This window comes from Dermacentor silvarum, chromosome 1 (assembly GCF_013339745.2).
Source record: "Dermacentor silvarum isolate Dsil-2018 chromosome 1, BIME_Dsil_1.4, whole genome shotgun sequence".
Taxonomy (NCBI): Eukaryota; Metazoa; Arthropoda; class Arachnida; order Ixodida; family Ixodidae; genus Dermacentor; species Dermacentor silvarum.
This window is the reverse complement of record NC_051154.1, coordinates 411,277,443-411,294,990: the sequence shown is the minus strand read 5'-3', so window position 1 is coordinate 411,294,990 and position 17,548 is coordinate 411,277,443. Positions and strand designations below refer to the sequence as shown.

The 17,548-nt window shown below is 45.6% G+C and overlaps 1 protein-coding gene across 1 annotated transcript in view; it reads left to right on the top strand.

The window, feature by feature from the left end:
• Positions 1-17,548, top strand: part of LOC119447187 (endoplasmic reticulum transmembrane helix translocase) — a 265,907-nt gene that overhangs the window by 194,731 nt on the left and 53,628 nt on the right. Inside the window, exons 16-17 of the mRNA XM_049663732.1 lie at positions 3,223-3,315; positions 12,323-12,419. Coding sequence (XP_049519689.1) covers positions 3,223-3,315; positions 12,323-12,419 — 190 coding nt within the window. The remainder of the gene's footprint in view (positions 1-3,222; positions 3,316-12,322; positions 12,420-17,548) is intronic.

The window sequence follows — 17,548 nt, the reverse complement described above, 5'->3', positions numbered from 1 at the left end:
AGTATACGACGTCATCCTTCACGTGAGTAAAGCTTACTGTTATACTAAAATTGAAGTCACTAAACTGGCACCCTGAAAACGTTGTAGTTGACCGATTTTTAATCGACGCCTCACTGTTGGCAATGCATGCCTCATTTCGCTCCGGCGCGTTGTGCGCCGCGGCTCATCATTTAATGCCCCTGTCACACTGTTACTTTAGATTGTCATACAGCTCGATCTGGACCGCGTGCAGATACACGCTCACTCGTAGGCTGTCGTCAGCACAGTCATGTCGAGTGAGCTAAACGATTCGGATTGTTGGATCGTGTGGCAGTGACCATGCTATCCTCGTTGACTCGTTTGGGACCCAGTCGGAGCCACCTGCTGCGCTGATAAACGAGATTTATTAACTAGGCGATCTTAATTTACATGACGCGAATGTTCGTTTTTCATCATGTACAATGATCGAGGCTCATTAGGCCCCTTTCACAAGATACGATTTCGCTTGCGAATTCCTTTCCTTGCATACGCACTTTGCTTTTACAATGATACATCGCAAATGTATATCACAAGAAAAATCGCACCATGTGAAACCGCGCCTCTCAAGCGCCAGCGGCCGAAACGAGGATCGTCGAATTAGTGCTCGCTAGCACAAAATAGGCTTCCTTGGCATAAAATATTACTCATCGCACATGCCAGTGCTATGCTGATCATACCGAATGCTAAGACAACGGCAAGCAGTCATCAAATCAGCAAAGTCGTGACAAATTTCTTTTAAATGTTCAGCAGCTGGCCATGGCCGCTGGCGTCGCACAACGAGCTGTGAAACGCGCATGTGTAGCACGCTTTACAGAACAAAACCTTCTCACAAATATCAAAGAAGCTGACTTACTTTACTCTCCTCACAGCTGCGATCCATTTCTTTCGCCGTTCGATCTCATAAGACTTGCCAGGAAACCTGTACAACTTTATCCCGGGCTGGCCTTCGTGGTTGTGACAGCCCTTTACGCAGCAGTATCGCCGGTTCCACTTGCCTTTTTTTTTTTTTTTTTTTTTTCACCTCCGACGCTTGCCGATGAAGCGCATGCCATTGCACCGTCGCAAGACGTATAAAAAAAAAATAAGGAGGCAGGTGAACAAAGCAAAACGGCTTCAACCGTGGCCGAGACGAAATGTAGCGCGCGGGAAAGAATACTCATCGAGCCGGCCGAGCTGCGGCGCCCACTTCCCAACACTATTGCGTCGCTGCGCCAGATGGCGCCAGAGCAGCCGCAAACTCGACTGTACGGAGCCTATGGGGGTGTCATCACAAAGAAGCTGGCAGGAAATGGCCTCAGCGTCTGTCACAACGGGAAGGCATTCGTATGAAAGGCATTTTTTGATGAGTAAAGCAATGCCACCACCACGGGTAGTTTATTCTTTGTGAATGATGACATAATTAGGAGGAGCAACTTGATCAAATATTTCGGGAGAAAGCCATCTTTCCGTAACCTCTACTATATCAGGATCATGTTCGAGTAGAAGACTTTCCAGAGCTTCTATTTTGTTTAGTACGCTTCTCACGTTAACGTTTAATATGGTTAGGGCTTGGATTTTACGTGTTGATGAGTTTGGGGAGCTCGCAGCCTCAGTGGTGCCTCATCCTTTTTTTGGAGGACTTTCTTTTCATTCTTTTCTTCAGTCATTCTTTTCTTTGCCCCAAATGAAGGCTTGATTATTAATGAACAGTTTATAAAAGGCTAACGATAGCTTCTCATTCTTCTCGTGGTTTTCTTTGGCGCTATTCCACAGCTTCCTTCTAATGTCTCTGATTCTGGGTGAAAAATGTCCGATTAAGAAGTTGGTCTTTTTCAGTTTGTAACCCTTTAAAGTATGGCTGATTTCTGCCTGAAATCTAGCAGCTTGAAAATTACTGGCCTATTCTTGTTCTGTTCTGCTCTTCCTAGACGATGCACGCTTTCGATAGCAACCGGATTTAAGCAGAGAGTTTCCTGAACAACAGTTTTGTTCACTGTCTGTTCAAGAATTTCACTCGTCTCTCCGTCAATTTCTGGCAGGCCATAAAGAATCAAATTCGATCGCCTACTCCGATTTTCTAGGTCGTTGACTTTCCTTTCTAAGCGTTCATATGCACGCTTCATGTTAACAATTTCCTCTTGACACAAGCTAACCTTTTCTTCGAGTCTTGTTGAAGCATCTAGTTTTTTATCTATATCAGCAAGCTGCTTTTCCTTGATGAGTTTAATATCTGTGGCGATTTCCTTTAATGAGCTTGCGATTTGGTCTAAGGTAGGATTCATCCTGGATTCATTTCGATGTCTCCACCCAGGAGCAGTAATTTCCGTCAGAGCAGCTTGACGCTACATATGACACCTAAGCACCGTGGGCACGGCAGCACAAGCAAGAAAAGGATGTCCTTCAGATAAAGCCGAATACTTGGAAGAGATAAGAAAATTAAAAAATAATTTTTTTTTTTATTGGCTTCCAAAGTTTTTAATGTTCAACATTTTCTTCAAGATTGGAGTCTCATAGCTGATTACTGGTACAATATATGTACAATTAAAATTTGAAGGAGCCAACTTATACCCTAATTTAGAATATACCAGGTAAGTTTTAAAGCTCTGATTTGTTTATGTCAGCAGATAAATGCACGTAGTTGGCAGAAGCATGTCTGTTGCACAAGTTTGGCATTTTCCTATAAATAACTGACATTATTGTAAACAGTTTTGTTGTAATGTAGTTTTTATATGAAAACTATCTAGGATGTCATCAAGTTGGAGGTATCTGCTATCATATTTGGTTGCAGTGGCAGCACATGCAAGCAATACCTTCTCTATGATTCTTTAGAGTGAAAAAAATTTCTTTGTGAAAATGCGTGCATACGTCTTAGTTGCGGTCATTATGCAGTAAAATGATTGAGCAGATCAATAACCAGCCCTGCTTTGTTGCATGCCATCTGGAAGAGCCATTGATGAGGGCCAAGGATGCATCACTCGTTCTTACCTAGTCTCGAAATTTGTTCATCTTTGTTCTGCAGTACGAACCAACTAGCTCAACAAGGAGTTCCTGCAGAAAGTGCACACCTTATTGTATTGGGACTGCTGTGGTAAAACATGATGCATTGTGTCTTGCAAAATGTGATGCAAGATTTTTCCTGTCAAGGTTTAGCTTTGGGAGTGCACAACTCCTTGTATGGCAGGGTAGTGAGCCTTCTTTTGAAAAGCGCCGATTTTAACACTCCAGGGCTTGGCCTACCTGACAGCTACAGCCAATAGCTTCCTGAGGAGGATGCTGCCCCATGTCCGAGTGTTTGCCCGTGTCGCGCCAAAACAAAAGGTATGCTCTTTGTCTGCATTGCAACAAACTGTTGTGACTTGTGTGCTGCTGTTCTTTTTTTTGCATGTGTACACATGTATCCCTTGTACATGTGAATACATGTGTTACATGTATGCACATGTTAAACATGTATCAACTTAGCATTCTTTTCAATGGGGATGAAATCCAAAAAACAGTCGTGTGCCATGCGTTGGAACGATGGTGCAGATGCGTGTCACCAGCATTAATCCCCCTCCACTGCGGCGTCCCTCAGAATGTTGAATTAAAGTAATCTTGACTTTCTTTCTTTTTTTTCACAGTTGTGCTATTTTACGTTTCGGTGTAGGAGGTGCACTTTCATGCTTTTTGTTATCTGCAGTGGCTGTAGCATATTGTGGCATGGTTGCAATAATGCAGGGACATGGTATCCATGAAAGGCAATTGAGTAGTTCTCAAAGTACTAGAAATGAAATAGACTACTTGTTAATATTGCTTTTTAACCAAATTTTAACTAAAAATACTGAAAAATGTAACTTAGCCATGTCAGATGTTCTTCTGCGTTCATTGCCTACCTTCCTCTACAGTTGCGGACCGATTTTTCGAACCGGCTTGATTTATGCAGACTTCCCCGTTGCACTGCCGCCTGCTCCCTATAACTGACATTTAATGGTGACTGAAATTTTGGACACCGCTCGGTGTGCGGCTAAAATTTTCCGACTTGCTGCGCACACACTCGGTATGCATGCCGAGTGGTGTTGGTTGAGCCTTGCCGGCTAGCCTGCTGGGGCGCTGTCACCCTCGATATGTTTGCACACGTATTCGTCGTGAGCTGCATCAACAGTCTGCGTGTGTGTAAAGCGGCGTTGGCAAGTGATCGACCAGCAACTGCTGCGAGTGCGAGCCAGATCGATGTGTTGTGCGCCTGTTTCACGTGGGGTGATTTCACTTGCCATGTCCCAGGTGTGGCAGGCGTGCATCCAACCCTTTCAAACGTTCATGTTCAGAGTGTTCCCTGTCGTGTGGCATGTACCAGTAACAATGCTGATGGTCAGACACATCATGCTGGCCTGCCAGCTTATTTTTTAGTTTAGTTAGATGACCTCATCTCGGATGACCTCACCGAGATGAGGTCATCCAGAACTTCTTTAACACATTTAACATTTTTAATGCATGGAGTAATTATTTGAAGCCTTAAAAGAGGGGTGTGCAGGTGCCGAATAGTAGATTTAAAATCTGATCAAGACAACAAAAGCCAAATATCAGAAAATTTATCACAAAGTTTAGTGCTTGCCAATCTTGGGCGAAAAAAAAAAGAACTTGGCACTGCACATGCTCGTGAGTTCCAAGCATTACATAACTAGAATGCAGCAAGCTATCAGTAACTTGCGTACATAGAAATCAAGATATACATACACTACAGTCTACTTATTATACAGGGTGTTTCAGCGAACACTTTCAAAAATTCTTAAAGGTTGCCTGTGGCAGATAGCACAATTCTAGTTCATGAGCTGGTCTACTCGAAGAGGTGGACGTTACTTGCACAAGAAATTGAAATGCATAATGGAATAATTAACATAATTCACTAATTAAGTTTTTAACTAATTACCTGATGGCCCATATTGCAATTTACAAATTGTAGCCGTGGAGTTCGCAAGGCGGATCCACGTGGAACGAATTCTCGGGATGACACCAGTTTCGAGATATTAATTCCCGAACTTTGTGGAGAAATGCATTGGCGTTCCAGTTAGGTTCTTAACAAAACGTCGCTTTTTGCATTGAAGCACAAAATTAACTATAACGCCAATGCATTTCTCCGCAAAGTTCGGGAATTAATATCTTGAAACTGGTGTCATCCTGCGAATTAATTATAAGTGGATTCGCCTTGCGAACTCCACGGCTACAATTTGTAAATTGCAATATGGGCCATCAGGTAATTAGTTAAAAACTTAATTAGCGAATTTTTCTTGATTAGTCGATTATGCATTTCAATTTTTTGTGCAAGTAATGTCCGCCTCTTCGAGTAGACCAGCTCATTAACTAGAATTGGGCTATCTGCCACAGGCTAGCTGTAATAAATGGAACTCCAAATTAGTCTGCCAGCACTGATTCAGCTCAGTTCTAGTATATGAAGGTCTGGAAAATATTTTTTATCAATCGAATGTCGAATAGAATCAAGTGTTAGTTTCCCTCCAAAGCTAAAGAATAAGTGACGTTATGTTGTACTGAAGACCAAATAAGGTTGCAGCTATGCTGTTGCGCTGCTAAGCACGAGGTTGCGGCATCAAATCTCGGTCGCGGCGGCCGCATTTAGATCGGGGTAAAATGCAATTATGCCTGTGTCCCGTGCATTGGGGGTATGTTAAAGATGCCCTGGTGGTCAAAATTAATTTGGAGTCCCCCACTACGGCGTGCCTCATAATCAAATCATGGTTTTGGCACATATAACCCCGTAATTCATTCATACCAAATAAGGTTCTGAGTTTAGTAGTGGACCTGTGTTTTATGGCAATCTTCTATTGCATAGAAAGTTTTACTTTCCAGTTTTTCTCAAAAATATAGAGGGGCTTTTCCATCTTTATGGCAGGTGGATTATCATAGGGGCAATTTGCACGACAGACGTAAGCTTAGACCGCACATCACACATCACGTGACTCAGTCAGCGCTCCGTGCATAGCCATCATTGGTCATGTGCGGGTTGGGCACAGTTGGTGCCAGCGGTGCCTTTTCATTGTCAGGTTCAGCATCATTTTTGCCATCTGTCAGGTTCTGAAATCGGAAAGGCCACATCTAATTCGTGCGAGTCACCTCCCCCCCCCTCTCCTTCCTCATCCATCCGCCGTCTGTGCGCACGTATGCAGCCGAGCGGTCACTGCACTAGTCACGTGACACTTTTGCATTTGTTGTGTAAATCCAGCGCTAGTCTTGTGACAGGTTGCTCTAAGTTACGAATCTCTATGAATGGCGTCAGGAACGAGAGGCCATCGTAAGGTGTGGCACGAAGGTAGTGGCCATGAGCAACTTCGTTGCCACCCCATACATTCGATTTAATTTGCAAGGTGGTTTGTAGGCTTTCCAGGTGTTGCACAGTGTTGCAAAAAGATCTGCGGCAGTTTGGCACCAAACCGTAACTTGAGTCGCCGACGCCCAACAAAGCAGTGCCAATTGGGTCTAATGGCCTAGGCAGTGTTGCCGGGATGAAAATTCGCCTCAGGTTGCTGTGGTAGTGGGCCGCAAGTTGTCGCGGAATGCTTGCCGCTGATCAGTTCATACGCGTGGCTCATCAGTGATCGGTTCTTAGATCGTGCATGCACTTTAGATCAACATTCTGAGACATAGTTCAGCTTCACAGATCCACTTGCAAGATGGCCAAAGTGGTGGTCACGCGAACTAGTGGCGCTGGGATTGCGTCTTTCTTCACTTGGGGCACTTCTGGTTTCACTTCTGCTTCCAGTTCTGGTTTCATCTCGGTTGTGCTGTCTCGTCTGCCGCTACTGTCATGTTGGTGTTGCAAAATGCGTGACAGGTTTTTATAGGGAAAAGCTTCGTGCAGAACCGTGTCTGCATGTCGTGTAACAGCCACAAGTTTCCTATGCGGTCCTGCTTTGCACTCGGCTGCACCAGTGGCCAGGTGCATGATGATGATGGCGCTCACGATTTTTTCGTGGCGCCACGACATCGGACAGCTTTAAAAATGGGACCACATGCTATGCCGAAAAAAAAAAACGACGTCCAAAGTGTGTAAACGTCATTTCGAGTACTATTATATTTTCAAGTATTACTACCCTTTTATTGTGTATAACAAAGAAGTATTGATTATTCGTGAGAAATGGATGCTGGTTCTGCAACTTTTTTCGGTCTTTATTTCAAGGGCACATCTCAAGGGCAAGTAATGGGATGCAACGGCAACGTTCACCAAAAGAATGAGCTCGAGTGTGAGCAAGCACTGAGGCGGAAGCTTAATTGTAGCGAATGCCCTTGATCAGGTTCAAATATGCAGTTGTGTTGGGAAGAATTAAGCTAAAAAATATGCATTAGTAACTTTGCATTCAGCAAGCTTAGCACCGTAAGTTTACCTGCTTTACCCTGGAAATGTGAATTTATTGAGGATGCTACACCACACAGAAGCAACACATGGAGCATTTCACATGAGACAAACTGGTATGCGAGTGTCTTTGAGTTATAAGAGCTGTTGTCCTTTGAGAGTATGGCAGTTAATTGCTGCATCATGTTATCCACCAATGGCTTTTTCTAGCAGCTCTACTACCATCACAAGCGTTGAGATCATCCGTGGAGAAGCAGACAACTTGAAAATAAGCGTGGGGGAGAAAAGAAGGCTAATTTAAAATGGCGGTATATATACAGGGTGTCCTGGCTAACGTTAGCCAAGCTCTTCAACGCAAAAAAGATATTTAAAAAACACGTTGCACGATACAATCTTGAGACCTACAGTGTTTAGGCATCAAACCACTGACGACCAAACATCGTAGATTTTATACAGTGGAATCTCGATGATACGAATCTCACGGGGTCACGAAAAATATTCGTATTAGCCGAAATTCGTATCATCAAAACGCAAATAAAACTAGCTAATTTAAAGAGTCAGACGTGAACTCACTCAGGCACACGCACATAAAAAGCATTTACAGTATAGACCACTTATAACGTAACCGTTTATAGTGCAGAACTGGCTACAACGCGGCCTTTTCCGACTCCCATTTAGCCTCCCATAGAACTCCATGTATATGCATACTGCTTACAGTACAGCCGCGTGAGACGAAATACCGGTTATAATACGGCTTCCACGGGAAAATCTCGCCGACAAGGGCGGTAGCGGCACACTTCTCAACGAGGTGCGCCCACCGATGGGATAAGAGATCAACGAGGGCGATGCGGAGGAGGAGCATGAGACGTGGAGCACGAGTCCAAGGGCGATAAAAATGTCGCCGCGTGCCGTATGTGTGAGTGAAGGCGGGAGGAGGGAGGGGAGGGGCTTCTACTCTGCCAATGCGTTCTTGTACTCTGCGCCTGTGCCGGCTGTCGGTGCTGTCGCGCGCACCGTATCTTGCAAGCGATCTCCACACGGCTGTGACCTTTGTATGCGCTGTGCTTATGCCGCTCAGTTTCCGTTGAAGCGATACACCGCACGAACCTTCGCTCGCTGCACCGGCCATGCTTCCCCACGCAACAAAAGCGCCACCGCTTCAAACTCTTCGCACCCAATCGCGGCCTCCGCGCTGTCCGGCGTCGCATCCGCGCCCCCGCACCAAAATAGAAAGGGACAAAGCGCGTGCCTGCGCGCTGTTCTCTTTTGCGGCCGTCGGTGGGGCGGCATTTATTCGTATCAACCAACGCGGCTCGAAAATCTATTCGTAACAACCGTTCTCTATCACGTTGCAAAGTAATGGGGCTTGGCCGGGACCACAGAAAAATTTGTATCATCCGGAAATTCGTATTAGCCGTGATTGTGTCATCGAGATTCCACTGTAATTGTATCTTGTTGTTTGTTTTAAATTTTTTTTTTTTTTCATTGAAAACCTTGACTAAAGTTAGCTGGGACACCCTGTGTTATATAAGATTACGTGCACCAGAAGCAGTGGGGTGCAGTTGTTTACCAAAGTGTGTGTACGTTATCTGTCTACAGAGGCAATGACGGAGGCAACTTGAGTCAAGCAATTAAGCCTCCAGTGATACCAGAAATTGCATGCTCAAAATGAAGAAGAAAAATGCCGGTGGCATTGAATATGCGCATCATTCTCCACTTCCACACAACTCTTTCACCGAGATGAGGTCATCCAAAACTTCTTTAACACATTTGACGTTTTTAAACGCACAAAAATCTGTTTGTCGGAGGCTTAAAAGAAATGCCGTGAAATGCTCATAAAGTACAGTCTCCACATGGCAAGAGATTGATTTGTCACCAAAGGATTGAGGGGTTTACCAGCGGAGTCCTGTTAGTGCACCTGACAAGATAGAGCAGAGGTTCTCAGGTACGTTCATCCCAGGGAACCCTGCTAAGCTCCATAAAGTGCCAAGGAACCCCCCCCCCCCCTCGATTTAACCGAATTATCGAGGGTATCAAGAAAACAAACAAATGCTGCACTACGTCAACACGCTTTTATTTACTCAATGAATCGTCAAATCTTGTTTCTATTTAGCACAAGACCAGTGCGGAAGCTGAAATTCTCTTCATCTCATGACTGATTAGCGCTAGCAGCGGCGAAGGCCTCGCGACATCCTTCGCGGCGCGCGTTTTCATCTGAGACGCGCTTTGCACCAACGGGCGCACATCCCGATTATTTTTTCGCCACTCAGCTGCTCGCCAACAAATTCATCGCAACAAATCCATCGCGATGTAGCCGGTGCTTTTTATCTTTGACAGCTTTGCACTGAGTAAAAGCGAAACTACTGCTTGCCGCAACCGCTGTCGACGAAACCGCGGCCACTATCGACGCGATCATGGACTGCGATCTTGCGGTTCAGAAGGCAGGCGGCTGACGCACGCACCAAGTCAAGACGAAACTACCTTTCGCTGCAAGAAGTGCGGACGAAACTGCGGTCGCTATCGACGCTGCCATGGGAGGCGACTACGCAGTTGTGAAGGCACACAGCCGACGCGCATATCGAGTGAAAACGAAACTACTATTTGCCGCAACCGCTGCGGACGAAACTGCGGTGGTTATCGACGCGATCAGAGATAGCGACTACGCACTTACGGAGGCACGCGGCTAGCCGCCAACGCGGTGTTACGCGCGGCGATAAACGCAAGAATAAAGGCTTTAAAGGCACAATTAGACACGAAGCGCTTCGGCGTTGCTGTCAGTCACGTGCCGCGTACGATTGCCGCTGAGGACCACGGCGATGCGGACTGCGCCGCTTCGTTTCGGTTGGACGCTACGCCGTTCTTGCTCTTCTGCGGCGCGCATTTGCGGTGCTCCGCATTTTAAAAAAAATTTTCCTCCAACGTATAGGTCAGTGCGCACGGTATCGGCACCTACCTTATCTACAAATAGGAGAAAGGCGCATGGTGGTAAGTTACGGCCTCCGAGATTCAAGTGTGAAAGCTTAGGCGCGCTGCCCGTTCTCAGAGGTTGGGTGGCTACAAGCTGCTTGCGTATTTATTGCACAGTTCGCGCGTTGCTGTTACGCACTGTGATGTGCTTTTTGCTTTTTGACACTCGGGCATGGGTAATGGAGGTTCTTTGGATCAAGCGCACCTCGTGTTCGCCGTTTTAGACACTTGTCGGGAGCGGGACCAGGGAAAATTTATCAGTGGCTCGCGGAACCCCGAGCAGGGGCCTGTGGAACCCGTAGGTTCCGCGGAACCCACTTTGAGAACCCATGAGATAGAGCATCCGCTGCACACGACGCGTTCCTTATAGCGCTGCTTCTGCACAAGCACTTGTCGTCTTTATTACTCGTGTTAAGAATAAGCAGCCTGAAAAGACACTCAACAGGGCACTGTGACACTTTTACTTTTTGAAATTGAGTTGGTTGGAAAGCAGAATCATAGTGCACGACTGTTCCCTTGTTCCATAGTTTCACCCTAAGGGGGGAACCTATACCTAGACATGTCTTTCGAGGATGGTGCTGTGGGAAACCCAGATACAGGGAAGTCCTTGTTATAAAATTCTATCTGGGCAGCTAAAATACAGTCAACAAAGAGCAAACGGTACTGGCCAGTTGGGGAAAGCGACCTACCGCAGCAATCAAATCGCATAAGTAGGCGATGCGCGGTGCGTGAAGAGATTCGCAGCTACAGCACTGATAGATTTACAGACACACTGAAATCCTTGCTACTTAACCATAGCTGGTGTATCATAAAGCTGTGAGTGGCTATCTAAACTACATTTACCAGCAAACAAATGGTACGGGCCAGCTGATGCAAACAAGCCAGCGCAACCAGACGGTGCGTGATGCAAGACGCGACTGTAGCACCGGTAGTTCCAGTGACAGCCACTGCAGCCATACCGTCCAGTGGGTGTGCGTAGGGAGCTGTGAAACTAAGTATGTCTAAGAACATTGGATTAGATGATGGCAGTTGAAGCGGTGTTAAGGTCACTTCTTCGTATCCAACACGTTGTGCATCCCTTTCGATGGCTAATTTGCCCAATGTTTGCACATGCTTTCGCACTTTCTGAATTACGCACTGCTTTTGTTACCATTTCCTCTGTTCACATCAGGTCATTGTTTCGATCGGTCCTGTCAACCTGGACGAACCTTGTACCGACACAGGCGGCCTCATCCAACGTGGTGTGGCATTCGTGCGCTGTGTCTGCGATACCCGCATCGGGCGTAGGTCTGCGAGCACGTGCATGGCTGTGAAGCCTTTTTATCCGCTTTCATTTCCCTTACTATTTCTTTATTTCAAATAAACATTTGCCCTGTGTTTTCTCTGGCTTTGTTATATGGTAGTGAGTAATAAAGCTTACTTTGCGCAGCCCACGGCTTAAACTGGCAGCATTGCGGAGCCCATGTTGCATGTGCGGTAGCTGCACATAGAGCGAATGCGAAATGCAGATATGGCCTCGACCATCACAAAATTTTATGTAGATATGGTTTTTAATCAAGTGCAACACTGAGCAAAAGTCTGTGAATGAATTTTGCACTGTGTTGGCATTACAAAAATTAAACAATGTTACCGTTGAAATTCATTTTATTGGACTGCCTGATTATTCTGACGTTTTTGCAGTCCTGTCTGGGTCTGAAAAATCGGTCGACAACTTTACTAGGTGCCTAGCATGCACAAAAGCTTCCTCTGTGCTGTCTTCAGCTTCAGTGTCTCCTGCCTACCTTTTAAGTGACACGTTCGTAAAAACTAAGCAGCGTTACCAAATTTCTTTTATCGGCTGCTGTAGTGGTTTGTGATGTTACATGCTGCATATCAGCATTGCACTCTCTGGTGGTTAGAGAAGCTTGGTTGCCGATGTTACTTTAACTAGAGACTGTTGTGTCCCTTTAACACATGGACTTGAGAAAGGCAAGTACAGCGGTGATAGGCCTTGCATGCTGCACTCTCTCGGCATTTCAGGAGCAAGTGATAACAGCACTCAAGAGCCTCGGATTCTTTACCCTCATGTGTGGCGATGGGACCAACGATGTGGGTGCCTTGAAACATGCCCACGTAGGTGAGTCCCTGCTAGCTTGTGGCAAGAGCCATTGCAAGTGCACTCATCTGAAAATGTTGCCCGTTGTGCCGAGCCCGATTGTTGCATACCATGAGCCATGCTGGACTAAATGGTCGATGTGAGCAGAGTCCAGAAACCCAGCTGTGAACAAGGAAATAATGAGGCTTCTCTATTTAGCTTACTTTGATGTGGCCACGCCCCATTCGGTTACTTTTTGGAGGTTTTTGTTTTTCATTAGATTATTAATGTTACTGTCAAACCTCAATACAGTGAACACGGATATAGCGAATTATCCAATTTAACGAATTGTATAACTATATTTTTTAGCAAGAGCACCTTGTGGTTTCTTGTAGGAAGTGCATTACATCTGGTATTTTATGCAATATGTGCAGCACTTGCTATATGTACTTCTTGGTTTCACTATATTTTTCACTTATTCAATGGCATCAAACTACAGTGTAGACTGCTTATAACGTAAGTCGCTGCAGTCGCGAATATCCACACTATATATAACAAAAACAACGAATTTATTGCGATAGCAATTAATGGACACTCCAGGCTCATTTCTTCCGTCGCCGTTGCTATTGCCGTAAGGTTTCGTATCAAGTCCAAGGGCGATAAAATCTTCACCGTGCGCAGTATGCTGCATGTGCGAGTGAACGCGCGCGAGGGTGAGTTGGTGATCGCGGCTGAACCTCGTGCACCCACCGCGGCCGAGCGCACCCACCGGGGAGAGCCACGGCGGCGGACGCACTTTCGCACGCCCCCACCATTGCGTCATTCTGCCCGCTCCGCACGAGGAATGCTGAGATGCGTGGCCAGTGCCGCTCAGCATGGCGCGTGAAAATTAGGCATGGAGGAAAGAAAATATAGGAGGGAGCATACCGCGACGCGATTGTCGCCGACTGTGGTGGCCCAACACGTGATAAAAACATCGCAGCACGGAGGATACGTCAGAGCGCGCGGTAGGTTTTAGTACTCACGGTTGATTTTTGGTTTTCAATGCCCATTCGAAACCATTTGAAACTCTTGAAATAAACAAAAACAAAATAAGGAACAACCTTTTTCCTTCCTGCATTTGAACAGTTGCCAGCCGAGCGCGTACCGAATAAAAACTAACCGTAACCAAACGTCTCGGCAAATCTCACGCAAGAGGTCACGTGTTAGGCCACCACTGCTGGCTACACGAAGCGTTCACTTGCCAAGGCTGGCTGCATGACGTAATGCTCCCTCCTATATTTTTCTTCCTCCATGAAATTAGAAAGGGAGCTATTCACGTGCCAACAATGTTGAAACGCTCCCGATGGCACCATACACGCTGATTGCATCGTGTCGTTGGAGTGCAGACGCCGTTTCTTCGGCGCCGTGATGTCGCGGAGCTCGACACGCGCGCGTTACGTCGGAGTATACTGCGGCTTTAGGGAAGCGTTCGCCGTTTCGGTTGACTGCCAAACTTCCAGGCCGCTGCATTATAACCGGTATTTCGTCTCCCGCAGCTGCACAATAAGCGATACGCGTATACATAGAGTGCTATGGGAAAATTATCGGGAGTCTGAAAAGACCGTATTATATCCGGTCCTGCACTATAAGTGGTTACGTTATAACTGGTCTATACTGTATACCAAAACTCGCAGACAAATTTCTGTGGCAATGAAGGGAAAGCTATGGAGGCAGAGCTTCTGCATGCGTCTTACTTGGCCAACTAGTCCGTCAGTGCTTTTGGCTTCTTGGAGCACATACTGAATCAGGCGTAGCTTTCACGTGCGATGGTTTTGCGTTTGCCCTAAAGCAGAAAAATAAGTCAAGTGGTGTGCTTCATCCTATTTTGCTTTTGTAAATACGGCATCTGTGTTTTCTCTTACTTAAACTAACGTGGATGAGAATGTGGGGCTTTTTTCAGGAGTACTCTTACTTGTCTGCAGCTCTTCCTGCATTGCCGCAGAAAGTTAATGATAGAGGGCTTCGTCAAACTGTTCGTAATTGGCTTGTTCTCGACTCGGCCTTTGTTCCTTGGAGATGAAAATAACTTTATGATCAGGTGTAACAAAGTAAATCTAAAATGTTCTCCACCAATATCAGTATGTAACGAATACACACTTATAACGAATACTATCAAGTCCTCACGGTACATTCCCGAATGGTGTGTATGGGGAGGCATGTATAAGTAGCAGACCAACTCAACCCGTGTAAATAAATTCGACAACCAGTCATGGTGATTAGACTGTTTTTGAGGACACAAATTTGCCCAGTGAAAATTTAGATCCTAACTTACACCCTAATTCTTCACCCTTATGCGAGAATATCTTAGTACCTGAATCACATTACCTGTCTTCTAGTTATAGCGTGTAGTGTAGAAGCTGTGAGGAAAGATTACAGAAGGGGAAATGGCACTTTAGAGAACAGCCAGCTCCATTTGCTAAGCTGTGCTAAACTACTCATCAGCATGGTTCATTGTAGCAAAATGTAGACGGCTTCAAGTAAAGTCGCCGACTGATAATTGAGATAGTATTTGTGGCACCACCACTGGCCTCATTGACTTAATCTATAAGGATGACTGAAATTTCTGACACCTTACAGCGTGCCACTCAATGCAAGTCCACTTGCACAACCACATGCTAATGTGGCCACTGAGTCGAGCAGAAATAGAGATGTTTTGGCATTGATACAACGCTGGCACAGTGATCAGCCATTAATTGCATTATAAGAATTTCCAGTGAAAACAACTTTGAGGAAGGAAGCAAGTAGACCGAAAGACGCTGGACTATCAATTGACAGTTTGAAGGTGAGCAAAGAACGAACAGCAGAAAAGATAAAGAATATTTTTCGAAAAGTAAGGCCATACTTACGTGCCATGGGTGTCATCGAAAAGCCCGACGTCCATCTCTGTCATGCCGACTGAGGGGCCGCTGATACTTCCCTCTCCCCTTATGTGTGGCTTCATATATAATAGCCAACTTCTTTCATTTTTAAACTGCTGAAGGGGACCGTCTGTCTGGCTAGTTGGTCTGACATAGTTACTTCCAGATATAGCGCAGAAAAGTACCCACCCACACACACACGAAGAAGACGCAGACGAGCGCTTGTCTGTGTCTGTCGTGTCTTCGTCGTGTGTATGTGTACTTTTTTGTGCTATATCTGGAAGTAACTATTTTTAAGCTGACCGAGAACCAGTGGCGCACCGACAGGGGGGAGGGGTTTGGGGGTTGTAACCCCTCCCCCCCCCCTGAGGCCGAGTTAACCCCCCCCTTTTGTTTAACCCCTTTTCTTTCCTTGCACCTTTGAGTACTGCAACTAAGATGCAAGGCGCGCAATCGTCTGCACACTCACAAGCTTGCGCAAAAAGCAAATTTTTTGCCAATTTCCCGTGAAGAAATTGAAATTAGTGCTGTTTAGATGGTATTGGCAAACTAAGGCAAACTGTCAACCCCCCCTGGCAGAGATCCTGGGTGCACTACTGCCGAGAACACGTGTGGCTTCGAAAAGGGAGCATCACTGGCTTATACGGCAATGATCTGCCGGACCCGCAATCGCTTCTCTGTTGCAACTGTGCAATCTCGGTCTGTTGTTTAAGCACAGGCCAATTTGACTGACGTAGCTTTTTTCACAAGAAAGTGTAATCCTATAAACCACTTACCACGTCAGGCTTTACAATGACACTTATGCGCAGCAGTATGGTCTCGTTTTTCCAAGATATACTAATTTTTTTCTGCTCTTTGTACTTTGCTCACCTTCAAACTGTCAATTCATAGTCCGGCATCTTCCTGTCCACATGCTTCCTTCCTTAGTGTTTTTTTTTTCGCTGGAAATTCTTATAATGCATCATCAGCCATGTTGCCAGCACCACGAAACCGAAATGAGCAGTCGAGTTAATCCAGTAGTTACCGGTCACACTCCAAAGCACAGGGCAAGCCAATCCAAGCTTAAATCCAAGTTCTAAAGGCTGCATGTTCTATAGGCTGTATTTGCAGTTAGTCGTGCGAGTTCCACATGTGCAGTGTTCATTTATGTTTTAAATGGTGACACGTTCCTGGGCGACTTCTTTGAGAAGTTATTGGAAATTTTCGGTGCTCATTATCATTAGGCAACTTCAAATGGCGCCAACTCAACCCTCGGTGTCTGTGCCAATGAGAGCAGCAGCTATATGCGAGGGAAATGCCAGACTGTTGCGAAGACACTGGCAATCGACTCATGAGATGGAGATTGTACTTTTGTCCCTCTGTTATGGCAGCATGACAATCATCAAAATACGAACTGACTAGGGTCGGTATTATTGCGCGATCGCTTTGAAATATACAATAACTTTTGCAAGCTTTCACAAGAGTCTGTACTGGACATGTTGAGGCATACAGCCGACAGCATTCCTGGCACTGCACTGAACTCACTATCTTCACACAGTGGCAGGAATCCTGTCGTCTATGTACGACAATGCATCTAGTGCTGACTCATGCAAATGCTCACGACAGTGGTCCTGTCCCCGGAAAGTAATCATCCTGGAATACTGCCCCAAGTGTGTATACATGCAGCAACAGATTGACGAGCGTTTATTGACCACTTGTGAAATAAGTCGCTTATTTTCTGGCAAATCCGTTATTTCTGACTCCGGATTATTCACTCTTCGGCAGTTCTCGTTGAGTCCGAATTATTAGTCGGCGACTGTGCAGTCGAATAGCACCACAAAAAAATTGGCAAGGCACATGAAAAACTTTGCTGTTGCAGAAATTTGTCATTATGAACATTTACGAATAAGGATGCAACATGTGGTTCAGTGGTCAAATTAATCCGGAGTCCCTCACTACAGCATGTCTGATAATCAAATTCTGGTTTTGGCTTGTAAAACCCCACAATTTATTTTTTAATGTGATTCAGTAGCACAGAAAGAAATTTCAAAAGTCAGTAATTTGAGTGTGCTTGTACTTGCTAGTAAGCAGCGATGTGACATGCCTTTTGCATTCTGTCAGGTGCCGGGATGCCAGCACAGCAATAGCACCCTGACGTGCATCACCAATGCATACATCCGTATGTGCATGAATGTTCTGGCTGAGCCACGGGCTTGTTCATTTTGCTAGGAGATGGCAATTCGTGATGCATGCTGTTTAATACTGCATGTTTGGATTTAATTACTAGCCTGT